General features: G+C 41.5%; 1 protein-coding gene across 7 annotated transcripts in view; it reads right to left on the bottom strand.

The window, feature by feature from the left end:
- Positions 1-8765: 8765 nt before the first annotated feature.
- Positions 8766-27883, bottom strand: part of HELZ (helicase with zinc finger) — a 163608-nt gene continuing 144490 nt past the window's right edge. For all 7 annotated transcript variants that reach the window (XM_028167337.2, XM_007185541.2, XM_057535773.1 and 4 more), the window contains 2 exons: positions 20570-20822; positions 8766-16779 (listed from right to left, as the gene is read on the bottom strand). In XM_028167337.2, the coding sequence (XP_028023138.2) occupies positions 16445-16779; positions 20570-20822 (588 nt within the window). In that variant the 3' untranslated portion in view covers positions 8766-16444. The remainder of the gene's footprint in view (positions 16780-20569; positions 20823-27883) is intronic.

Consider the following 27883-nt stretch of genomic DNA (forward strand, 5'->3'; position numbering starts at 1 on the left):
GAAGAGGACGGCTCGACAGAGCGGAACAGAGCCCAGCGCTGAAAAGCGAGGAGATCAACGAAACCAATGCGGGAAGACGTCTTTTCGTGTCCAGTCCGCTCACCGACGCTCGCCGGGCAGGACGCTGTGATGGGTCAGGCTCGGGATTCGCGGCGTCCCCGGGCTCCAGCGCAGCGCCCGGCCGGGGGGCCTGACGACGGGCCGCAGCCGGACACCGCGCCATGGGCTCCGAGGCGGGCCGGCAGCAGCCAAGCGGGACGGGCACGGACGGCGAAATCATCAAACCCTGAGGTTCCGTAACGCTCTCACTCTCTCGGCTTTTTCAGATTCATCAGATCCCAGGAGGTAAGGGAGCCAGGACGAGCAACTCAGTCAAGATAAATAACATTTAAGTGTGAGACCTTTTAAGAAATGTGGTAAAGCAGACCCAGCATAAAATCTACCATCTGAACTATTTTTAAGTGCCCAGCTCAGTCATGTTACACGTCATCGTGCAGCCACTCCCCGTGACCCTTTTCATCCCCCAGACAGAAACTCTGTCCCCTTTACCAGCTCCCCGCCCATCCCAACCACCATCTACTTTCTGTTTCTCTGAATTTGACTACTCTGGTGCCTCACATGAGTGGAATCATACACTATTTGTTCTTCTGTGTCTGTCTTATTTCACTTAGCATAATGTCCTCAAGGTTCATCCACGTGTAGCCTGTGTCAGAATTTCCCTCCTCTTCAAGCCCGAATAATACTTCACTGTATGGGTACATCACGTTTGTTTACGTATTCATGCATCAGTGGACACGTGGGTTGCTTCCACCTCTTGACTATTGTGAATAATGCTGCTCTGAACATGGATGTACAAATATGTCTTTGGGAGCTTGCTTTACATTCTTTTGGATAGGTGATGTGGGAGTTTTAAAAATCCAAATTATTGCAAAATATCCAGGACGAAGACAGCATCAAACTTTTAAATAGAGACTGGATCCATATTACTGATTCTTCCTTTTGATTCCTCTCCTGTGACCATTGTACAGAGGAAAAAACGGAAGACCTGAGAAGGACTTGCTTCGCAAGATCTGGTTAGCTGGTGCCCACCTGTGTAACCAGGGGCCTGTCCAGTCCTCGCTTAGCCTCTGCCCAGGTAACTAGGGGGCCCGAGAGACACGGCACCCTCCCCTTGGCTGACACATAATGGGGTCTGCCCTAGTGGTTTGGTCCTTATTAATCCCTCCTTGGGACTGAACATTTCAATTCTGTTACCTCTATGTTTCCTGACTGCCCCAATAAAGAGGGGTTCTGATCACATCCTACTGCAATATTTCCCCTGCTGGTGTGACTTGTTCCGTTTTGATCAAATATTTTATTTACCAATTCATTTCTAATTTATACCCTGCCTGCTTTCAGAAGAGATCTGAAGCGGAGACGAGGTCTGAACGAATCCGCGATGTGGAAGCGATCGAGCCGCGGGGCTGCAGCTGCCGTGACCTCCTCCAGCCCCCGTTTCACAGCCTCACGCGGTAGCAGCCACGGAGGCCGCAAGTTAATGGCCACGCCGGCCACGGATCCTGCCTGGCGAAGGAAGTTCATTAAGGTAATTGCCATTACAGGGAGCGATACTTTGTCTTCTTCTGCCTGTGCTCCTGACAAGTTTCTGGCCTGAATGTGAAAGCCCTGACCTCCTGGAAACGCTCGTTGATTTGGCTTTAAACCCGCCTCTCGCTTTGTCTCCGAATGGCCCTGGTAGCCCCAGGGATAAACGGAGTTTGGGGGATTGGTCTGCAAGCACAGTCTGAGCGTTCTCACTCCTGAGTTTGAAGAGCTGGAAACAAATATCCAAGTCACTGATTTAAACAGCTAACGCCCTTCCCGCCCGGTGCTGCCAGGCTGAGCCAGTCGGAAGCCAACCTGCACTGCGCTTTGAACAGAGGGTCTTAGGGTGACCGCGCGCGTGCTTCAAGCACCAAATGAAGCTAACAGAACAGGGACACAGTCTACTGAGAAACGTCCAGGAAGCAGGGAGGTGGCAGCGTATGATCCTCTCCATTTAAGGTGGAGGAAAATGAGGAAAGGGAACCAACGGCCAAGTTGGTTGACGGAAGCTTCTCTCCCTCTTACTTTCTTCAAGTAGTTAGACGGCGTCTCACGACCAGAAACGGCGGCCTGTGAAGCGTGCCGAGACGCGCTCAGGACGGCACAGGCTCCGGTTGACAGTCGTCACTCTTGTCATTTCCTCATTCAGGGTCCGCTTGCAGCACAGGGTGGAAAGCTTATCCACGGCCGACCCCAGGCCCGGCGCACACTAGGCACCTGAAAGGATGGAGAGGCGGGAGGACGGGAAATAAGTTGCTCTGCGGGACGCATGCAGGGTTTGCTGTGGAGGAAAGACGAACGGGGCTGCGTCCCATCTGAACCGACCAGGGCGCTGAGCCAGGGTCTCCTGGGCTCAGGTGTCTCCTCAGTCGCCCTCATCTCGAGGCCCTACTATGCGCCGCCTGCACATAGTAGGGGCTGTGGTAGGAAGAATCCAGACTAGGGCCGCTGTCAACCTGCTCTGGGCCTCAGTCCCTCACTTGTGAACGTTAACAAACTCCTGCGAGACCAGAGCACGTGTTAGACTAACTCATCGTTACGCTCCCTCCACTTCTGCCGTTCTCTGCGTCTGTTAATACCAGGAGATGCACAAAGTGGTCCCATACCTCGGGAAACATAAATCTCCCATTTTAAAATTCGCCATGAAGCACACGTGAAATGGTAAGACAGCCTTTGACCTGGCTGAGCGCTTGACATGTGTTCTCTCTCCTAAGCCTCGCAACAGCCGTGTGTTTGCTTTTATTCCCGTTCAACAGATGAACAAACTGAGACTCAGCAAGGCTGAGTAGCTAACCTAGAGGCACACAGCAGAGGAAAGAAGGAGAGCCAGGCTCCTGTCTGCTTCCTTCCAGAAGCTGAGCTGTTAGCCGTCTTGCTGGCTAATATGAGTCAGTCTCGCCAGGTCCCGGTTTTCTGGAGAGACCAAGGGTTCCCGGAGGTTCCCTGTGAGCTGTGCAGATATTGGACTCCAGTTTACTCTGACTGGAACAAAACCCAGCGTGGACTTACCTGTGTTATGCGCATCACTCTGGTATGTATATTAAAGACCTGCAAAGAGGTGAAACTTGTGCTGTAATTTTCTCCCGAGGAGGCCTTAAAACAAAGTTTCTTCAGCCATTTCTCTGCATACGTTTCGACTTCTTGTCTGTGTTTCATGGATTAGGATTGTCAGTTCTGCATTGGTCTTTGGAAAATTCAGGCCTGTGCATGTCTGCTCAGACACAATGGTGCAGGCAAATATACTACTGTTTATCTTTATAAATCACAATGTTTGCTCACATTGCCCAACGAAAGCAGAGAAAATAAATTAGTGTTAGATTTAGATGTCAGACTGCATCTGTCTTTCATAAACTCCATTTTACAATATTTGTGTTCCTCAAGATATCACCATTGCCCTTACAAATTGATTTTACAAGAAGCTGTTACAGAATGTGTTTACTAAATAAATTTATAAAAGTAAAAAAATATATTTTGTATATTACATATTTAGGGCTGAGAAATTTAGGTTCTAACATAGGACTTTGTTAGAAAAACGAACGCTGCTGTGTAACATTTTGGGAAACCGCTGACGGTCATTGAACCATTAGGTGGTCTTTAAGCTCCATCTAGTTCCATCCAGTGAAGCAGTCCAAACTATCAGAGTTCAAGAAAGAAAGATGGTCTTAGAGTTTACATTGCTTGTCTCATGGAAGGCCAGGGAAGGTCTCTGAGGGGGAAGTGCTATGATAAAGGCAAACGAACAGAGATGCGTATGAGAGACGGCTAAGGGCCAGAGGCTACAGGCAGGGAAGTAGCCAGAAAGCCTCAGGTAGGGGAGTAAGTGTCCCTTCCTTCAGAGCTGCCGCCTGATCTTTCATCTCCCGTCAACCGACAAGAGTCTCGAAACCATGATCCTTCGCCATGCCTCGTGCCCACCCCCACCTGACTTTGCGTTCACTTCCCACGCCACGCGCTGGTTCCCATGCCCCACGCCACGGAACGGGCCCTCCTGAAGGTCACCAGGGACCCCTCCGTTGCCAGTGGCACCCTACGACTCCTTTCTGTAGGAGTCTGTACGTCGGGCCTCTGCTTCCGCTTCCTCCCTAAGATTCCCTGAATTCTCCCTTTGTCCTGGCCCTTTCTACCGTAGTCATTCTGCCAGCTGCCCCTTAAACCTGCATGTTTCCAAGGTTTTTTTCTTTGACCTTCTCAGCTCACAACACAACTCCTGAGAAGTTTCACTCCCTTCCAGGCTGTTGGCTGCCTGGGGCCACGGTCCCCGCCTGTGTCCAGGCCGCCTCTGTGCCGGTGTCAGTGCTGGGGTACCGCGGTGCTTCCCGCAGGGACCTGCACCCTAACCTGCCCTCCCTTTCTTGCGCCCTCATTTCGATGGCCCTGCATCCCCTCACCCCCCCACGCCGAGAAGCCCTGTGGTTTCTTTGGCTCCTGGGCACGCCTCACAGATTCCACTTCTGAGACGACTCGCCGATCCACATCTTGTGTCCCTGCTGCCGTGAGGCCCGGCTCTCCTACCCTCTCTCTGCCACTTGTCCCCTGAGCACTGGCCGCCCCGGAGGACGTGGCTTCCCAAACACGCTGAGCCGGCTCACGTCTCTCCCACAGGGGTGTCCATCACTTAAGCAAATGCGCGCCCACTGAGCGTGTCCGGTTCCTACTCTGAGGCCACCCACTGTCCTCGGTCTATGGCTCCCTCGCCACAGCCCCCACTTCTCTGACTTTGATTGTCCGGCTTCCCTCTTAGAAGGACCCTTGTGATACCACTGGGTCCATCCAGATAATGCAGGCTAAGCTCCCGTCTCAAGGTCCTTAGCTTCATCACATCTGCCGAGTCCCTTTTTCCAGGGGTTAGGCCGTGGACATCCTCGGGAACCATTATCCTGTCTACCCCACTAAATACAACAGTGTGTGCGAAGCACTGTGCTAAACCAGGACACGAGCTGGTCCTGGACAAAACCCAGGGGTGGTCCCTCGGGCGCTGAGAGTTCAGTCGTGGGTGATGTGAAAGTAAGGCGTAAGTGCTGTGCGATTTAGGTGGGTTCCTCGGCCGCACGTGGCCCGCCCCGTTTCTGAAGCTGCCGGAGTCCTCCTTATTCCCCAGGACCCAGCTCGGACATCACGAGGTGACACATGCTCCAGCCATGCCGTGCAAAATCTGTGCTTTCTTCCTTCTTGTGCCCGTAACACTGTGCTGATTCTCCCAGTTCTCACCCCGTTCTGGACGGCTCCCTGTGCCTGCCTGCCTCGCTGGATTATATTTTCCTCCGAGCCCTCCGGCAGCTAGAACCTTCCCCAGCCCAGTCGCACGCTCTGCACAGTGTACGGCATACAGCGCCCTCGGGATGTGTTGGTACGTCGGACAAGTGCGTGAACTAGGAAAGGGCCGGCAGGAGTGCGTGCAAAGGTGCTGCAAAGAGGCAGCAGGAAGTGCAGTAAGAAGGCCTCTAGAGCTCGTTCGGGATCTGGTTCCCTGGCCTTGGGGGTCCCGCGCTCGGCCCGAGCCCCTGTGTTCCCTACGGCGGAGCGCGCGGCTGCGTATCCCTGGGTGAGATGGTTTTCTGAGCTGGAGCACGTCAGCCCTTAAGAACGGACAGGTTTCTGCCGTACACCTGAAACTAACACGATATTGTAAATCAACTGTATTTCAGTTAAAAAGAAAAAAAGGAACAGACGGCTTTCCACAAGGGCTTTGCTGGATGATTCAAAATTACCTTTAATGACACTAGATCACAAATATTTTTCAAAATAGTGTCTCTCCCACCCTGTTAACAGAACCAACCCAGTAGGAATTGTCTGGGTCTTAGAAGGCCTCTCGAGTCACAGGGAGATTTGATTCCTCAGGTAAAGCCTGTTTACTAACACACCTGCCAATAGCTCCCTGTTGCTTTGGTCCCAGGTCACCACTCCCTCTAAGCCCGGTCACCAGGTGAAGAGGACTGAATCCTCAAAACTGTCTCTTCCAAGAGGACCCTCAGCCGAGAGCACCCACTTCTCTTTAGCTTTGTAAAAACACGTGCATGTCTGGGCTCCAAACGGACAGAAGACCTAACAGCAGGTGGGCTTGACGAGCAGGCCCAGAGGCAAGACACCCACTCCCCGGACTCCAGGCCCTTCCCTGCGAGTGGCGTCCACTCGCAGCAGGAGGGCTTGTCCGCTGAGGCCTCCGATTACATTTCTGTTCAATTAGTGAGCAAAGAGCACCGAACCACATTCTCCTCTGTTTCCCTCTGCAGGGGGCCCAGAGTGGGAGCCACGCGGCCGGCCAGTCAGCCACGCCCGCTTTCCAGAGCTCTCGGATGGTTCACCCCATCGTCTAATTAGCGCCCTTTCTTCTCAGGAACTAGCCGTGCAGTTTCCCGAAACGATGGTTCAAATCAATTTGCAGAGCATCTGTTTTAATGAGCTAAGAATGGGGTAATACCACAGACTTTGCAACTGCAGCTCCTCTTCAACCTAATTATCTCCCTCTGTGGATGTAAAATCAACCAGAGGTTCAGACAAAGGGGACTTCCGTCACTCTCCCAGAAGCCTGCATGTAGGAATGTGCCTACAGACGGGGATACGCTGAAGCAGGCAGCATCCACCAAACACGTAACCATGGTGAAGCTGTCAAACCAAGGCTTCTAACAGTGATACCTGGTGAATGCCGATGCTTGTCATCGCTCAGAGAGCAGAGCGGAGCAGGCGGGGATGTGACTGCACAGGACAGCTCTCTCCTGCGCCCCAGGCCATCGCTCCTGCCCACGGTTATCATCTGGCCACACCCCAGTGGCAAAGGGCATCCATGGGGAGCGGAGAGTGTCCTGAAGTTCTTCTCTCAATCAAACCCTCTGAGCCAGTTCGGCAGGCATTCGAGGGCCTGCTCTGTAAAAACTACAGAGCCAGTGCTGTAGGTTTTGGGGTCTTAGGACAAGATCTCTGTCACCCAGAAGCTCACAAACTCCTAACTCTAATATAAAAACTGTGCTCACATAGATATAAGCCCATTAATGAGGCACAGAGATAAGGGAACTAATTCCAACTGGGGAGCATGGGAGGTGGAATTTACAGAGCCTTGAATAACAACTAACGCTCCCCAAAGTAGACCTGGGGGGTCTGAGCGCTGAAGGGCGTGCTCCAAACAAAGTAGAGAAGCAAGAAGGTCAAGGGTTCGTCCAGGCGAGGAACGGCAAGCTGTCTGATTTAGGGGACTTTGTGCAGTGCTCAGGAATAAGACACGGGGGTGTCTCCAAAGTGCAGCTAAGAAACTTAGGGTGCGATGGGCAACCACCGAGGGCTTCTCGGGAAGAGTGGCACCATTGGATCCGTTTCAGAAAGGAAACTCGGGCTGCAGCTGGTAGGGTGAACTGGAACTGAGGCTATGCAATCGAGATGGGGTCTTCACGTCCCAAGAGAGGATGTCCGTCCATTTGGGAAGTGGTTCGTTAGGACAGTACCACTGTGTGAATCAAGTGGCAGAGCCCATTACAGACCCAGGGCTCTTCAGCTCCGATACCACAGCGGCATCAGAATGTTCCAGTTTAACCAAGCTGAGTGCCAGCAAGTGTCCATTCCAGCACCCCCTCCACGAGGCCAACCTTCCATTCTCATGCCTGACCTGCACTCCGTACAGTTCCCGCCTTGCAGTTTTGATGAAATTACATTTTCCCAATAACTTGCACACTAACATCATTCTCAGAAAAATGCTTCAGAGGCTTCAAATAATGCATAGGAATTAACATCTGAGACAGTCCTATTTGCATTTTCCCACTGATGACGGGGCTTTGCTCACTTCCTGTGGAGCACACGGCAGCCCAGGGGGTCCTCCAAAGCCATTTGGTTTATCTGTAAAGAAGTGTGTTTCTTTCCAAAATCCAGAGACGATTTATGTTGTAGCAGATCAAGTCAAAGAAAGCAAGATACCTAGCTTAAAAACTGACTCACTGCAATGAGTAAGAATTAGAAATTGTCCCTAGGAAAGGCTGACTGCCCACACACGATATTCAAGTTAGACTTACGGTGCCAAATTGACGGGGTGCTAAAAATAAAAGAGCCAGGCACACAAAGCATCCTTTGACCTGCTAATGCTTCTCAAAATCGTATCATGGCAGATGCAAAGAATTATTTCCCCAACAAAAACAAGACCCTGACTCAGGGCAATTTTCTGCACAGCCGGCATCTGGAGGGGAGGGGCAGGGGTGGGGAGACAGTAATGCATGCCGTGCACCCCTGTGAAGTGTATTATTACACCCTCATAATATATTGATACCAACTAGGTTTACAAGTTCTGAAATGAATTCTGGGCTCCACAAGCCCAGCATCAACAAGTGACTTGTTAAGACTAATTCATGATCACTACTTTTAATTCCTAAGAACCACGTTGAATGACAATTTGAAAAGGGCTCATTTTCTCACTGATCACTGATGATCTTTAAACTTTCAGGTAACACTTGAAGGCTTTAGGCCTTTGCTTCTGCTGAAGTTCAGAGATACAAGTAAAGTTGCAAATTTCTGGAAACTATAGAGTCACAATTTTACAAATTAATGTTGAGTTCTGTTACTTTAGCTGGTTTTACTGATTAATATCATGAATAAAATCAAAGTGCTGTGCTTAACTTCTGTCAGACCTTTGCTCTTAAAAGGAAGCAGAGGATTGTGGTTCACACATAACAAACAGATCTCCAAATTATTAAAAAGGCATTTTATTATAAATACATTTTAGTTGTAGCAGTAAAATACATTTTGTGTTACCATGAATCTTGTAAAACAAAAGAACTTCACTGAGACAATGATCACAAGGTAGGAATTATAGACCTCCAAATCGAAAACTTGTTCTAAGGAACCAAAGCGACTAAAGTAATTCCAAAACGAAGTTAAAAAAGAAAATGACAAAAAAGGAAGAAAATAAAAACCCTAGAGAGTGGCTTTGGGGTTATTTTATGGTACAAAGTCATTTTTACTTTTAAGCATAAACTCTTTAGGTATTAGAACTCTCAGATGAGGTATCATTAACTGCAAAGAAAAAAATAATAATTTTGTTATAATTTTGCCATAAATTATGATTATTAGATGGCTGTACAACTGGTACTTTTAAGAGATGGAAACTGATCATCTCAGTTTTATGTAACCTTCCTTTGGAAGGCTTGCCAAAATAAGACCCAGTATGAATTTGCCAAGTGATTGCATGAAGTTAGCTGAACAAGTTTAGATAAGAACTGTATTCTTGAAGCATTAAAAAAAAAAAACAAAAACAAAACCTGTGTCACTAATGACAGAACCCTTTAATAAAATGCAAAACCCATTACCTTTATAATTGAGAGGAGAGGTATTTTAATCACCGGATTTACCTAGGATACAACTACTACACTTAACCAGTACCTTCATGGGTTTCGAAGAATCGGGTGGGATGACTGGCACAGAAAGCGGATACAGTACAATGTCATACACACGGGTTTATAGGAAGTAGGCATGGTCTGGACATGTAAAAATCCAAGACTCTTGCTCTGTATGGGGTGGGGAGGGGGGCAGGCTGAGAGACATTCAGGTGTAACTGACACGTCAGGACTTCATCCTGGACAAAAGAGCCCTGTGACCAGCTGACAGAGAGGTCTTCACATCCAAGGCATCGTGCAAAGAATAAACAAACCGAAGCTCCCTATGAGTTGGAATTGGATAAAGTAACCTGTGCTGATCATACAAACAATCCCACCAAAGGTTATCTTGCCTTTCAAGGAGGAAGTACTGGGTTTTAAGAATTCCAAAGCTGTGTGTTCTATGATGCTTATCATACGGTCTACATCTAAGTCATTCTAGAATCTATTACCTTAAAAATAATTTCTTCTCTTTCTAGTGTCTCGGTAAATTCAAAGCCAAACAAGAAACCAGAGGCAGAGACCAATACCCCTCAAGCTGCACTCCAGGGGGAATATTAACAACAACAGCACGCGAATTTTAAAATATCCAAAGACCTGTAGGTTTATAATATTGTAGGCAGTTTCTTTCTCAAAAATAACTTGCTCATACATGTGCACCTATGGTTTATGAATAACTCATGCTGTGTAGGTGGTAGATTCCTCTAGACTCTTTTTGTAAACATATATAGATTTTTTTAAAGGTAGCAAAGTAATCAGAGACAATTATCAATCTTCTGCCATATACAACAATTCAGGCTCCCCTAACACCTACCGGCATGGCAGAGAATCCAAAATAACTTTGTTAACCTGAGAAACACATAATTTGAAAAGCAAATCCTTTGCCCTCACCTCCCTCATCCCCCAAAACTTAAAAACTACGACTACATCATTTGGGGATAATCTATCGTTTTCCATGCTTCAGGTCACTGCCATCTTAGGACGGGGCCTCCGGTACTTAGGGCCTCGATAAACGCAAAGTGCATTCTCGTGACAGTCGGATGGCTTCCTTCCACAATCCTCAGGAGGAGATTGACGCTAAGCGCTCCAAGCAAATGCACAGCTTCCAGACCAAAGCCCAGGCTGCAGTGGTCACAAAACCAAACTCACCCTACAAATTAGAGAGCTCCTGCCCTGTGATGTGGAAGAGCGGCACAGACCTCAACCGGGGTGAGCGCTGAGGGGGCGGGGGGGAGTGGTGGTGGCCGCCCCCCAAAGGGCCCGGCGCTCCACAGAGGTCTTTCTCCATGAACGTCCCCCTCACGGCATCAGAATTATACACACGTCTCAAGAGATCAGTTCTGTACACTGAGTAAATAAATGCATGACTGAAAAGACCCTCAGACTTTCTCTAGACCCGCGGTTCTCAAAGTGTGGTACCTGGGCCAGCAGCATCAGTGCTGCCTGGGAACCTGCTGGAAACGCAGATGGTCAGGCTCCAGCCTGGAATCAGAAACTGGGGGGCAGGTCCAGCAGCCTGGACTTCAACAAGGCCTCCAGGTAGTTCTGCCGCTGGCTAAGGTTTGAGATCCACTAGCTCTATCCTGCTCAAACTTTGCATATCTTAAAACAGGACATATTTGTAAACACATACTCCTTCTATTCTGTGTTGAAACCTATGGAATTTGCCCCTTCCCCTCAACTGCTCAAACATCAAAAAAAAAAAAAAAACTAATGACGAAATTTATTTCAAAACATCAAAAAAAAAATTTTAAGTAATATTGGTTTCCCCTCCTATACATAGTTCTAAGGCAGGCAGTCACACGCTAGTATGCAAAATAAAATACAGAAGACACCTCATATATGAGATGTAGAAACAGCTAAAAAGACTCCCAAAGAATATAATGAAAATTCCGTAATATTGTTTAATGAACTTATAGAATTATATAAAACTTACTATGCTTTATGCTTAATATTCGTATCAAAATAAAATCTCTCTGTTGAACAAATTGCAAATAAAGTCTGGTCTAATACATTACTGAAGCTGTAAGTATATGAATGTCTCTGGATTTTCTTAACACTCCAGTTTTTGAAGCTTTAGACTAATATTGTATAACTGGGTTTAGGATTTAACCACAGTTCACATTACTAAGTCTGTATTCTTTTCTGTTAGGTACCTCCCTTCAAAAAAATTTAGAAGCTCCTGTGACTGTTTCCTTAAAGTTTATTCCAAAGTAGATATTTTCAAACATTTCAAAAAATTTAAATGTTACATTAAAATTTTTTGTAATCTGTTTAATCTCAGATTCTAATTTAAAGTAATAACAATGCCACTTCCTGAATGTGTTTTAAGAGAATGTTAAATGTCAGTAAGATTGATTCACTCCTTATAACAATGGTCTTGAAATTGCTAATTAAACAGGTATGAAAGTAGTAAGTGTGAATTTAGCAGCTTTATAGTGAAACCTCAGCAAATAAATATCCAACCCCAAGTAGATGGAGAACTGGAGAAACCTAGTATCATGAGTACTCCGAAGACTAACGTGTCACTTACTCTTTCCTGTTGCCTTTATAATATGTGGCGGACGTCACTAGCTGATATTCTGAACAAGAATCATGGTTAGAACATTATCCGTCATTTCTAACTGCTCAATAGTGTGTGGGTCAGGTGGCAAAAAGCGGAGTGAACAATCAGATCCATTAAGACATATCCTTTGAGATTTAGGAGCGCACATAAGGGTGGTGGTAGAAACTGAGGGTTTCTCAATAGTTAAAGGGATGGTTAGCAAGAAACAACGTCTGGTAAATCATAAAAGACAAAGTACTACCTTTGTGGAGCTAGAAGAAAAACCAGAGCGCCTAAGTAACATTTAAGGTAGCAATTTGTATCTTGCAATACATTTAAAGTTTTAATCTTGTATTTTTATAGGCTTTTTCTGGGTTCTCTTTTTAAAAACAACTCCAGTAGGAAACAATTCTATCTAAGGATAACAGGTGTCTCTTCTTAAAATGGCGATTTCAGTAAATTTAATTTTCTTAATAACAATAGCTGAAATCTGAAATTTATCTTGAAATTGGTTTTCACACACTGGCTCTTAGGCAAGGTGACTCTCTCCAGCGCAGGTCGCTAGAGATACATTCCTATATGTTTATAGCTTTGCCCTTGAAATGTATATACGTGGAAAATATTAAACATGTAAGATCGACTATACCAGAGCAAGATAATACTATATCTTAATTATCTCAAGTTAGGGAATTCAGTTACTTTCTCAGCAATTTCAATGCCACCATAAAAAAGGAAACTATTTTCACAAATAGGTCTTGGAGATCGCTATGTTTAATTAGGTAATACTTATTCAGTGGGAATTCTGATTATTTTACTTATTCTGCAGTTCTTTGAACTGAAAAGACCAATTGATGTTCACACCAAACTCAAACTTATTCTAGAACCTCTGATGAAAAAAACCACACAAAGCAGTTTATTATTTCACACATACAAAATGACCTGGAGAGAAAGCATATCTGTCTGAGGAAGGGAAAATGAAAGTCATGTTGTTTAAATGGTCAATAATTAACTGCTGATTAATCAAAAACAAAGCTCTACTCTAACAATTGGCAAAGCACATGCCAAACGGCAACCAAAACCCCTTTGAAAAACCCACCAGAAAATATCCATGTTACACTGAATGAGGCTCATTCAAATCTTAACAGAAATTCATTTTTAGATAGGGAAAAAAAATTTAGCATGAAAACTCTACAAATTCTATCACCCAAAATAATTTCTTTAAGGTAAAAAAAGAAAATCTCAGTAGCACTGAAATTAAAAAGTAAAATGAATAAAAAAATAGTTCTGGCAAGATAAAGGAAACTTCAGAGTGATAACAAAGAACAAAGAAGTAGAAAGACATCATGTGAACAACTAACCTCACTTAGAAGAAATATGTTTTGGAAGAAAAGGAAGTTGGTGATACTTGGTATTATCCCAGAGCTAACATCAAGCTTTAAAAAAAAAAGTTCCATCTGAATTCTAAGGTTGGACCTAGTATATAAAACATAGTCTCCCCTCAGTGTCTGCAGGGGATCTGTTCCAGGACCCCCAGGACTACCAAAACCCGAGGATGCTCAAGTCCCTTATATAAAATGACGTAGCATTCGCATATAACTTTCACACATCCTCCCATATACTTTAAATCATCTCTAGATTACTTATGATACCTAATTCAATATAAATGTTATGCAAATAGTTGCCAGCATATGGCAAATTCAAGCTCTCCTTTTTGGAACTTTCTGGAATTTTTTTCTTTTTTTTTAATATCTTTGATCCATGCTTTGTTGAATCGGTGGGCATGGAACCCGTAGATACGGAGGGCCGACTGTAAGTTGTTTTTTAAGTCTGATTCGTGGGCACTTGCTAACATTACCCAAGTAATATCCAACAGGATGAATGGTACTCAGAAGCCACGCCTCATTTCAATGGAAACTTGCAATGATTCTTGCAGTAAGACTTTCTCAAAACCGTTACAAGATATTATTATGTATACATTACATGTAAAGCACAGTTGGAAAGACGGCATTAAGTAAAGCGGAGATGGAAACGGCATTCGAATCCTCGACTGGCTGTAGAAACAGTAAGGAAGTGAGGGACACTCAGACATTCTCCGCAGAGCAGTGGGCTAAGAAGTAGCTGTTCCTTTTAGTTTTTTTAGAAACAACTGCTTAGAACAGTGAAGTCACAACAATGTAACAGCTTCCTTACCCAAAGCTTCCATCAATATATAAGGGTGGTAGGGTGGGCACATTTAAATATAAATAATTTTAAAACTGGTATTTTTTAAAGGTTCAAGTATGGAAAACAGATGATTAGGCAATTACTTTATGACAAGGGGTTAACTGACAGCCCTGATGGGACAGTTCTGTCTTCGTCAGATCAGCGTGCTTCCCACCATTTACCTGGCTTGTGTCGCAGTCCTGTGTATTTTCGGGGGAGGAGAATCATCGCTGACAAGAACATTACTTTTCATCGACATCCTCACATCAGGGGTATCTCATTTTCATTTGGGCTGTATCTTGAGTTTTGTCACAGAGTTAGAAATACACAGCTATATGGCAAAATTTTTTCTTCTTTTCTTGTGACTATGTCGAGTAAAATCCGACATCACTAAATGTGGTGATCTGACATCTTACAGAGAAAACGAGGTGCTGTAACTCGCTGGCTCTGTTTTCCAACTGTGATTTATACTAACCATTAACACGTCTGCAGTCTACACGTCTACATCTGCCGCCTTACACAGAGACCTGCAGCCTGTAACGTGAAGCCACAGAGAAGTGAACTGCACTCTGGGCAGAAAGACAGAACTGAATAAAAAAAGAGGTTCTCTGCATTTGTCCTGCAGCTTGACAGCCTTTAACTAAAGGCACTCTCTTCTCCCAAACTGTCTGAGGCTTACAGGGGACTATTGCTGGCCGACACCAACTAAACTCCCGTTGTAGACGCTTTTCTTTGCCCTCCACTTTTCAACTCTGCTTTAAAAATGGACCGCAAATAGAGCATGGCCTACTCAGAGGCAGTCTTCCGAAAAAACACTATTTCTGAACGGATCGTCAGGATCCAGTCAGGATTTGCAATGCTTCCCAACCTTACCTTATTATTTTATTATTTTTTTAAAAAGGTTATATTGTAGTTTCAAGATATCTCTGAAGTATAAAAGTAGTACTACTAGATCAGGAAAACAATATGGACATGCAGCGCTTCAGAAGTGTTACAAGACCACGAGTTTTAAGAGGGTAAACGTTTTTCTTTGGATTTTACCAAAGTTCATTCAAAACAATGTTTAGACTGTAGGATATTTAAGATAGCTGTTTAAATTTTATATTTTTGTACAAGTTCAGTGGGGTTCTTTTAGAAGAATCAAAAGACATGAAAACAAGGGTAGCTTCTTGCCCCAGATTTTGATGAATTTTGATACATCTTTGACAAACATTTCTTCTTTAATGATGTTCCTCAAACAAAACAGTTAGCAAAATATCTGAATTGCCATGTATAATGTCACATTTTAATGTAAACATCAAATAAAGGTACCAAAATTTTTACTGGAGGGAAAAAAAACCTTAAAGCGGCACAACTCTTTATACCACTGGAGAGGGGGGAAGCCAGATTACGAACATTTACACATGCATAGTGAGGAAAAGAAGATTTTACTAAATTCACGCATTTTTAAAATAGTTATCAAGTCTACTAAGCACCAACAATCCTAAAAATTTTTCAGCTTCATGATTTGTTTAAAAAAAAAACACACACTATCAAATTAACATTAAAAACAAGCTTAAAGTGTAGCTTGTCCAAAATATAATTAAGTATGCCACTGTTTTTTTCATGTTGCAAAAAACAGTGGCATATGAAATACACCTGCAAAGAATGCCTTTAACTCTATCCTACGGTGGATGGAGATTACAACAGCACATCTACATAGTCTAAAACTAGAAAAGTTTTAGAATGCAGCATCTTGTCACCAAAAAAAGCTGATAAAACTTAAAGTATTTAGAAGATGCTGCCCCCTTTTTTTTAAAAAATTTTCAATGAATTTAAGCAAAAATAACATACATTTGTACATCAACTGGCCATTTCTGGTACAGAAACCCAGCGTATGGTAATATTACTGAATAAATGTAAATGCTACTTACAATTTTTTTTTCTTTTTAAATACATTTTAGACAAACTTTTTTTCTCCTTTTTTAATAGTTGCACAATTAACCTCTTAGCTGCTAGCTTGATGCAAACATATGTAACAATACACAAATTTAAAAATATTTTTTATTCCACATAAAAGCTGTCAAAATTCCGACTCATGTCAAAAATGCAAAATAATGGAATATACTGTAAAAAAAATTAGTTGCAAGTCTAGCAGCAAAGCAATTGAGAACATACTTAATATTAAAACAACGGGAACTGTGCATCTATAGGTGAAGTCCAGCTATCTTAATTCTACTGATACAAACAGAAATGAAAACACTCTCCCTGGAGGAAAAAAAAGTGATTATTTAAAATAGGAGTAAAAGCCATTGCTGCCCGATGAGCTCCCCAGGCTGAGTTCCTGGAACAGAGACAGAGGGTCGCTGCTCTTCTTGGCCGGCTCCGGCGGGGGCCTGGGCTTGGGCGGGGCCCGCAGAGCGCTGGCGTACGACATGGCGGGCTTGCTGCCTCCACAGCTCTGCTGGCTGCTGCTGTTGGCCGACTCCGCGATCTGCTTGTTGGGCATGAGTGGGGGGAACTGGCCGAGATGCTGCAGGACACTGTAATTGAAGGAACTGGACCCCTCGAGGTTTTCAGGCTTCAGATGATCCTCAGGGGGTCTGACGGTCTTGGGCGGAGCTAGAAGCAGAGAAGAGTAGCACCGATTTAAGGGCAAGCCCAGCGACACTCAGGCATCTCACTAGCTCAGTGTGTCACAGCTGGTTCTCATCTCCAGGAACTCAGTGACAGGAGAGCCACAAGGACAGACAACTTCTGCCACAAAACTGCAATCACAACACATCTAACTGAACTTCTCCATCTCATAAACACTTGAGGAAGAATTAACTATGTGACCTGCGATAACTAAACATATAAAAACTAAAGGTCAAGTCCGAAGGTTTGCTTCAAAAAACTAACTTGTACACTTCGGTATTTATTATATTAACTGCTCACAGTTCGAAAATGGGAACAAACAGGTTCTTTCTTAAATAAAAATGAGCTCTATATGCAGACTTCTGGTTAAAACAGCTTCTATTATTAACCTAAGAAACAGCAGCACCTGGATTCTATTTCTTAAAAATACTACCTTTTCTTGTAATATGTAAGTAAACATGGAATAAGGTGGGGAAAACTGCTGTAGACTTTACTTCACATTTCCTATCATCTGCCGAATTCCAAGGTCCTTTAATATTCAACTCCACTCTTCCTAACTAATTTTATGGTCCCCTAAATCATAACTTGTTTTAAACATTGCTTTTGCTTTCAATCTTTTAAAAGTTTAACTAATATTAGATTGGATTAAAATCATAATACATATTCATTGAGGATAACTTGGAAATTACACAAAGGCCAAAGAAGAAAATAAGTCATTCATATTTCCAAATACCAGAGCTAATAAGCCTTAACTTGCTGGTGCATTTTTCCCTAAGGATGTCATATAATGCAGATATTTCACAACTTTTTAAAGTAACCTCTCATTTTTAGAAATATGGATAATAGTCAATTTTTCACTTTTCTACACTGTTCTAAATGTTATTATAGATAAATATTCCTAAATATTCACGACTGCTCCCTTAGGATAAATCCCTAGAGGTACAATGGCTGGGTCATATAGTACATACACAGTCAAAGTTTTTGATTGACTATGGCCAAGCTTCCCTGCAGGAAAATACTGCCCATTTATACTCAACCAACAACGCTTGCTCATTTCCCTACTACACCACAACACTAGTGTTACTATTTTTTTTAACTTTAGCTTATTTTATAAATAAATAATTATCTTGTAGTTCTACTTTGCATGTCTTTGATTACTGATATTTATGGACATTTTTCCTTGTGTTTATTACCTATTTGTGGACTGGAAAGTTAAGGAGAAAATATGTCATTTTTTTAGTTTTAGTGTCTCATTGATTCAATATGCTAATTTCACATTATTATTTTAAAACTTTAAAAATTCACAGAATTGTTCAAAATTATTGTAAGCCATTTAACAGCTTTCTGGAACGTTTACCACCTTTTCTGTCTAAATGTCACTGATTTTGTGAATGAAACAATTGTTTTTAAGAGCATTAGTTTAACAAACACTTCAGTATAAAAGTGGCCTGTACTGCCTAATATAATATACAAAATAAACATTTTACTGGCTGTTCAAAAACTTACTATTTTTATTTACTTTACTAAGTCTTCTTATTTACCCGTATTCTCATCTTCATGACAATATAATTAGAGTTTAGAATGTTTTCAAGTAAATAATAAATACTTACAAAATAATATTTTAGAGGCAGTTTAGCCTAATGCCTACACACTTATCTAATCATGAATGTAAGATCTCTGTCAATTTGATTTACCATATATGCTCCAGGTAAGACAAACTATTCTTTAAAACTATGAATTTTACTAATCTGGCAACCAATGACTTTTCTCAAAATACATATCTCTATCTAATCTTTAATTTTCATCTGTGCATAAAAAGAAAATGCTTGATAAAGTATGCCTTGTCACCAAGAGAAGTGAATATAACCCGAACACATATGTGTTGGAGAGACGAACCCCACCCTTGCTGTGGACACAGAGGTCCTGCAGTGAGACTGGATCACCCCCTCGATCGCACAGGGTCTATTTTCATGATCTCCTTACTCAGCAGGCAGGTATTTACCAAGTGTGATCAGTACCAAAATGGGAAATCCAGAGTTCAGAAAGGTCAGAGACATGATCTTTGCTCTCAGGCTTGCAATTGTGGAGAAAATATGGCCATATCATGACCTCTTTCAAATTCCAAACCAATATAATATGAACAGTTTCCTTCAACTCAAGAAATAAGTCTCAAACTTCAGAAAGAAGTTTCCCAAGTGGTGATTATTTTCCTTCTGATTCACCACCGGCAATTGCTACATTCCTCTAAAAATGAAATGAAATGAAATGAAATGAAAATATAAAATAAAATAAAATATAAAATAAAATAAGAAATACATCCATCCATACATACATACATACTGTTAGACAAGAAGTTGTGCTTCAGGATATTAGTGATTTTGAATTAATTTTTAAATACTTAGCTAAGTGTTACTTTCAACTAAAGAATACTACTATTTGTCTCCTAGCAATGAAGAAAATAATAATTTTATATTTGTGGAGAAGATACCATAAATGACATGTGCTTTGGGCACTTGCTCAGGAAATTTCAACTTTATCAGATTTTTACTGATTTCGGCCAAAAGCTATCTTAAAATTTAGGCAGAAAAAAAAGGAGAAATGATGCTGTCTTTAAAATAAATTATAATGCACAAAACAACTAAGAAGTAACAAATTTTCATCACTTATTTGTAATTTAGATGTTTCTCAGGAAATTCAAATATGATGAGTGCATTTCTGTTAGACCTTTAAAATGACAAAGCAATCCCAGGCAAAATACAACACTTTATCCACAGAAGGTACTAATGAATGTTTAAAGATGAAAATGACCATGTCTCTTGACAGGAAGGAAACCAACGCCTCTTCAATGCGTTTTGACCGACCACGTCTATTGTTCTAAACACGTGCTTGTATGACACATACTCCAAAATGGGTCAGTTACAGGCACAGTGGATTCACATTCTAAAGGTGAGCAAAATGAATTTACAATACAAAGGTTGATGCTATCAAGGCAGAAATTCACCTACGATCACAGACTTGTTCACAAAGATCAACGACTACAGCCTACAAAGAGAAGGCTATATAGATCAGAGAACTCAAACAGTATCACTCTTTACATTCCACATAAAAAAAGAGGGAAACAAAGGAAAGATAAACGTGCACTCGCGTTCAAGGCTGAAGAAGAAGACTTCAGACTTCCCAGCACACAGGTTTACAGCCATATCCATTCCAAGGCCTTCCTATGCCTTCTTTTTTTTCTTCTTTGGACTTGGATTTCTCAGTTCATTAGAATATAAGGAATAAACACTGGATTTCTAAATCTCAAAATGTCAGACTTCACTGGTTTCTCTTATGGCCAAACTCTATTGTGTAGCAAACTGTCAACAACTTTAATGACAATAAGTCCTTGAAAACTGAAATTGACCTAACCAACTGCCACCCCCAACCCAGAAGAAAACACAAAAATCCAGAAAACAAGCTTTTCCCAAGCAAAGGTGATCTGATTTAGAAATACATTTTAGGTTCCCTTACTTCTTTCACGCATTCACAGGTTAAAAAGATCAAAATGATCAGTTCCCAAATACGGGTAGGTCTACTTACCTTCCAGACCATAAATATGGAATCAATACAGTCCTAAATTAATATGTATCCTGAGGCACACCTGCAAGCTATGAGCATGAAATACTGTTCCAAGACAATAATGCGAATGGAAAGAATGGGAGAAGAAAAACTCCATAAATGCCCAGGAGCTGAGCAGTTAAAACTGCAGTTGCGGCAACCCCCGGCCCGGTCTTACCGATCAACTCTCTGGGCTGAGCGGCCCTGCTGGATCCATTGCACGGAATGTTCTGATAGGCGGTAGATGAGGTGGTGTTTACCCAGGACTCCGGGGGGGGAAAGTTGAAAGAAGATGGGTTACTGTGGTCCTGAAGCTCTTTACACTGAGAAAGACTGTCTTGAGGAGCGCTTACTTCTTCAGGACAAGGCTGGACTGAGCTGGATGAGATTCTTCTTTGGTACAAGGGCCGACCAGGTCCTCTGGGTTCATACTACACAAAGAAAAAGGACAGTTCATAAATCAGTGAAAACTTACACCCCACTCTCTTATGCACACAGCAATCTCACTCTACTAAGTAGAAATTCTCAAAAACACTTTCTTCTGTGACTATCAAAACCCCCAAAAAGCAGCCTGAGCTGTGGACATGGTGTCAGGAGGCTTGGGGTCAAAACTCAGTTCTGGCCCTTAGCAGGTAGTCCTATGACAACACATGTCTAATTTCTGACTCTGTTTTCTTGTCTGTAAAATATGGGGCTGAACTACCTGTCTTCAGTTCTAAAGTTCTATCCACATTTTAGGTAACATTAGATTAAGAATAAGAATGAAGAAACATATCTGCTCAAAATTAAATGGGGAAATTACAGTCACAATCAAATGAATCACAACATCTTGAACACATTCGTCCGTCCGAGACTCATCTCATGGGCCCTTCACAACCTCCCGGTTTGTCATTCCTTAGACCTGATGGTAAGACAGGGCTCCTCCCACCCAACAGAGGTACTCCCGATCGCCCTCTCTGCACGCCTTCCTTCGGAAAGTCTTTGACTGAAACGGAACATTCATTATTCTTCAACAAATCCTTCGTATGTCTGAAACCCAATTAACGTTTTTCTCCTCCCTACACTGGCACAACGAAAATTTCTTTAACCCTCCGACAGGATGTATTTGCCAGCATTTCATGATTTTTTACTGCTACTTAAGTGCCCTCCAAGTCCTCGGGCCCGATTGCCGTGGCCACGCTCAGGCTCAGTTCTAAGAGCAAGGCAGTGCGGAGTAGCAGTCGGGTGTTCAGTTCTACCCGTGGCATCACCCGGGCAATTGACCTAGCCTCCTGGGAACTTCATCTGTAAATGTGGCTTCACTATCCACAGTGCCTGCCTCTTAGGGCTGCTGTGAGACCTGAGCAAGTTCAGCATGCATAGCATTTGCCACATAGGAAGGTTTGTTGTTGATGTAACATAAAGGCTAAGCTTCTGTGTTAGAGCTCACATGACAGAATGGGATTGGCTTTTTACTGCCCCCTCTCCCTCCCCCGGAAGTAACAGATTTGCTATTCAGTTCGTGGTCATTATGACTGGGAGGAAACTTTCTTTTACCACTGTTGTTACAAATAACTGGAAATCAGGAACTAGAGGTTAGATTACAAAGAAGAGAGAGAGAGAGACAGGCACAGAAATAGCAGGATTTGGGGGGAATATAAGATAGCACAAGCAGATATTGTCAGGCCAGTTAAATGGGGGAAGTTGTGGGCCTAAGTATGTGAGAGTGAAGTCATCACAGTCAGAACCACAAGGGTACAAACTGGGCAAGGGAATGGGTCTGGACTGGCTGCCCTTGAGCAGAAAGGCAGGAAGGGGAGGGAGGAGAGACATCCTCTCACTGTTAAATGAGGATGTCCAGGTCATTTCTACATTTCCAAAGTTTTAGCTACTGGATGAGAAAGGCGAGAGCTAATACTTCCATCCCATTAATACCTTTTCTCACATGTTTTTATTGTTCTTCTGTCTTCATGTATAGTATCTAAATTCATCTTTAGTTTCACTCTGTTTTAAAGGTATTTTTTTCCAATGGTTAAGATCATTCCAAATTTGATTCCTATTTTCTAGAATAGTAACCATTCTAACTAGTGTCAACTGTGAATTTAATCAGCACATTTGAAATTTCTTCATCAAGGTTATTAGCTTATGGTATTGAGTAGAATAACCAACATTCCTAAACTGCGTTATGTTCTGTATGGCTAGGCAGTGAATGAATGACCGGTCACAGCAGCCTGTGAAGGGCGCCTTTTTTAATCAAGGTTTGTGATGAAGATGACTAGCTCTTAGACTCAAAGTGAAGTGCTTCTTTTTATTACCATGCCCTGAGTGTTCAGCCCAGGCAGAAACTGCAGGGCAGCACATTCTAAAGGCTTTATGTGTGAATACTAAAGTACAAAACTAAAAGCTGTTATGGCCTCAGAAAACAGGTTATAATAATCCAATTCCCTGGTGATACTCATATGAATTCCAGGCATTAACATTATAAGCCCCTTTTTGCAATGAATAGATATGTGAACCACAATGCTTAAATGAGGAAAACTAAAAATCAGAAAGCAATGGAAAGCTGGTATAAAAGGAGAAAATATTCAATTAAACTTTAAAAAAAATGTGTGTCATTTATATCTTCCAAGCTGAAATACAAAAAAATCACACAGTTGACACGCACAGTACTTGTGGAAGTATTGTGTAACATGTTTATAACAGCTCCTAAGCAGCTGCTGACAAAGATGAATGTGTAGATAAGTATAAAATTCAACTTCAAATGACATTATGAATGTAACTGATCCTTTGTTAGAAAAAGAACCAAAACCTGGAATTGTCTGAATGTTCTTAAAATTAGATATGTTGAAGATTTTATATGTGTATATATATATATATATATATATATATATATATGTATACACACACACACACACACACTCACACATAATATACATACGTACATATATAAATATAATATATAGATGGTCTCCTGGTATACCTATTTCATACAACACAGGTGTAGGTAAATGCATGAAAATATGATTTGCTACTTTGGAATCTGTCCTCAAAGGTAATTTGAGGATAAGCAGAGAAATCTTGCTGACAACTGAATGAAATGATTTATACACCAAATAAATTACCTTTTAGCAGTTTTGTAGTTTTCAGCATACAGACCCTGTACAGGTTTTGTTAATTTGCACCTAGCATTTAATTTTCCTCTGGGCTATTGTAATGGTATTTGCTCTTACATTTTGGTTTCCAATTGAATGTTGCTAATATATGGAAATGGGATTGACTTGTGTTGACCTTTTACCTCAAAACCTTGCTAAATTCACATTAGTCAAAATTAATTTTTGTTGGTTTGTTTTCTGGGTAGATTCCTTGGGTTTTTCTACATTGACAATCATGTCATCTGTGAATAGGGACAGTTTTATTTCTGCCTTTCCAAACTCCATGTCTTTTCTTTTTATTGCTGTACTGCACTGGCTAAGGCTTCCAGGATAACGTTGAACAGGAATGTTGAGAGTGGACATCTTAACTCATTCTTAATCTTAGAAGCGTTCAGCATTCAGTCTCTACCATTAATCGTGACGGTAGCTGTAGGATTTTTTTTTTTAAACATATTTGTGTGTTGGTGTTTTGTTTTTTTTTTTAATTAATTAATTAATTAATTTTATTTTTGGCTGTGTTGGGTCTTCGTTTCTGTGCGAGGGCTTTCTCTAGTTGCAGCAAGTGGGGGCCACTCTTCATCGCGGTGCGTGGGCCTCTCACTATCGCGGCCTCTCTTGTTGCGGAGCACAGGCTCCAGACGCGCAGACTCAGTAGTTGTGGCTCACGGGCCTAGTTGCTCCACGGCATGTGGGATCCTCCCAGACCAGGGCTCGAACCCGTCTCTCCTGCACTGGCAGGCAGATTCTCAACCACTGCACCACCAGGGAAGCCCAGCTGTAGGATTTTTATAGGTGCCCTTTAAGAGGTTGAGGAATATCCCTTCTACTTCTAGTTTGCCAAGAGTTTTTTATGAGTGGATGTTCTGTTCTGTCAAATGTGTATAGGCTTTTCTTTGGGGGGGGGTGTCTATTTATATAATCACGTGATTTTTCTCTTTAGACTGTTAGTATGGTGGATTACATTGATTTATTTTCAAACACTGGACCAGCCTTGCATTCTGGAAATAAGCTCCGACATGATTATAGTGTATTATTCTTTTTTATATATTGCTGAATTCAATTTGTTAATGTTTTGTTGAGGATATTGCAATGATGTTCACAGATATGTCTGTGGTTTTCTCCTTCTTGTACTGTCTTTGTCTAGTTTTGGTATCACAGTAATGCTAGCCATATACAGTAAGTTAAGAAGTGTGCCTTTCTCCTCCATTCTCTGGAGGAGATCGTGTAAATTGGTGGTATTTCTTTACATGTTTGGAGGAATTCAGCAGCGAACCATCTGGGCCTGCAGATTTCTTCTTTGGCAGGTTTTTAAACTACAAATTCAATTTTGTTAACAGTTATAAGACTATTCGTATGCTATCTATTTAATCTTCAGTGAGTTTTTGTAGTTTGTGGTATTCAGAGAAGTGATCCATTTTATCTAAGTTGCTGAATTTTATGCAAAGAGTTGTTTACAGTATTCCTTTATTATTACCTTTTTAAATGTCTACTGGATTCAGTGGTATCTCCTCTTTCGTGCCTGATATTGGTAGCTTGTGCTTCTTTCCTTTCCTCTGTCACTCTTGCTAAAGCTTTATCAGTTTTATTGATCTTTCCAAAGAACTGGCTTTGGGTTTCACTGATTTTTCCCTATTATTTTTGTTTTCATTTTTTATTGAATTCTGTTCTCATCTTTATTATGCATCTTTATTATTCCCTTCCCTCTGCTTGATTTTAATTTATTTTATTCTTCCTTTTCTAATTTCTTGGGACAGAAGCTTAGATTATTGATCTGAGACATTTCTTCTTTTCTAAAATAAGCATTTAATGCTACAAAATTTCCTCTGGGACTACTTTAGCTGCATCACAACAAATGTGGACATATTGTATTTTCATTTTCATTCAGTTCAAAATATTTTCTAATTTCCCTTGAGACTTACTCTTTCACCCATGAATTATTTAGATATATGCAGTTTAATTTCCAAGTTTTGGAGATTTTCTGGTTATCCTTTGGTTATGCATTTCTAGTTTAATTCCATTATGGTCAGATAACATATTTTATTGGTGAATGTTACATCTGCACTTGGAAAGATCATATATTCTGCTATTGTTGGTTGGAGTGTTCTATAAATGTCAACTAAATTCAGTTGGTTAATGATGTTGCTCACTTTTTCTATATCCTGGCTGATTTCCTGTCTATTAGATCTATTAAATACTGAGACGGGAGAGTCAAAGTCTCAAACTATAATTGTGGATTTGTCTGTTACTCCTTTTAGATTTTGCTTCACGTATTTTGAAGTTCTGTTGTTAGATGCATACACGCTTAAGACTGTTATTTCCTTTTAATGTACTGACCCTCTTATCAGTACTAATGTCCCTCTTGGATAACTTCCTATGCTCTGAAGTTTACTTTGTCTGACACTAATATAGCCACTCTAGCTTTCTTTTGATTAGTCTTTGCATGGTATGCCTTTCTCCATCCTTTGCTTTTAACTACCTATACTGTTATATTTTTAACGTTTCTTGTAGATGGCATATAATTAGAACTATTTGAAAAACCCATCCTCACAATCTCTGACTTTTAATTGGTATGTTTAGATCATGTATATGATGTAATTACTGATATGTTTAGATTTAAGTCAGTTGTCTTATGCCTTTTGTTTCCTGTTTTATGTTCCTTTTTCCTCTTCCTGCCTTCTTTCGGGCTATTTGAACATGTTTTTGTAACTTCATTTTAATTTTGTGATTCTATGTCTCCTTATATGATTTTTTAATAGGTGTTCTAGGGATAATGGAATACATACTTAACTTTTCATCATCTACTTAGAATCTATATTTTATCACTTCAGTTGAGATGTAGAAAACTTATTACCATATTAGGTTCTTTACTTTTCCTCTTTATGCTATAGTTATAGTTGTTTTATATATTACATCTGTATATACTGAAAAACAATCAGACAATGTTATATATTTTGCTCTCAACTGGGAATTTTGATAGAACTCAAGGAGAACAGTTTATCATATTTATCCAGATATTTACTGTATCTGTTGCTCAACTTCCATGGCTGATGTGCCTAGTTTCCTTCTGGTATCATTTTCCCTCTGTCTGAAGAACTTCCTTTAACAATGCTTTTAGAGGAGGTCTGCTGGCTAAAAATTCTCTTAGTTTTCCTTTATCCGGAAACGTCTTTATTTTACCTTCATTCCTGAAGGACAGTCTTGCGGCATATATATTTCTGGGTTAAAAGTTCTTTTCTTTCAGCACTTTAAAAAGGTTTGCCACTTCCTTCTGGCTTCCATGGTTTCTGATGAGAAATCATTAGTCATTTGAATTACTGTTCTCTAATGAGATGTGTTTTCTCTGGCTTCTCTCAAGATTATTTTCTTTGTTTTTTGCTTTTAGCCATTTGATTATAATATGCCCAGATGTAAATGTCTTTGGGTTTATCCTATTTGGGATTCACTCTGCTCCTTAAATCTGTAGGCTTATGTCTTTCACCAAACTTGGGAAGTTTTCTGCTATTATTTTGTCAGATATTTTTCAGCATCATATTTTTTTTCTCCTCTCCTCCTTGGACTCTGATGAAATTCAAAAGATTGAATATTCAACCTCTGTTTTTGTCCCATAGGCCTCTGAGGCTCTGTGTTCCTCCCCACCCCCGCACCCCATCCAATCTTTGTTCTTTCTGTAGTCCAGATTAGGTAAATTCTATTGATCTTCAAGTTCACTGACTCTCTCCTCTGTCATTTCCATTCTGCTATTGAGACCATCAAGTGAGTTTTAAATTTTTGGTTATTGCATTTTTCAGTTTTAAAATGTCCACTTGGTTTTGTTTTGTTTTGTTTTTTTAAAATATCTTCTCTTTCTCTGCTAAGACTTTTTATTTTAACATTTGTTTCAAGAGGTCTGTGATTGCTCTTTGGAGCATTTTAATAATAAGATGCTTGAAAGTGTTTTTCAGATAATTCCAAAATCTGTATCATCTTACTGCTGGCACCCGTTGATGGGCTTTTCCTGTGTGAGCTGAGATTTCCATAATTTCTTATATACTGAGTAATCTTGGATTGTATTATGGACATTTTAAATATTAGCTTATGAGACCCTGGGTTTGTTTAAATCCTACAGAGAATGTTGATACTGATATTTTTGTTGTAGCAGGCAACTGATCTGGTAAGGTTAAGTTCCAACCTGTCTTCTGTGGGCTATGGTTTCAAAGTCAGCTTAGTTTTCAAAGCCTTTGTGGTGCTATCCGGATCTTGTACTGAGTGCCTGCCACTCTGGATTCAGTCTGTGACCTGGGCAGAGGTCTATCCACCAGCTCAGTTCTCCATGTCTTTGGTATGCTAATTAGGATCTGATCCATGTATGTGTACGTCAGACC

This window comes from Balaenoptera acutorostrata, chromosome 20 (genome assembly GCF_949987535.1).
Source record: "Balaenoptera acutorostrata chromosome 20, mBalAcu1.1, whole genome shotgun sequence".
NCBI classification, from domain to species: Eukaryota; Metazoa; Chordata; class Mammalia; order Artiodactyla; family Balaenopteridae; genus Balaenoptera; species Balaenoptera acutorostrata.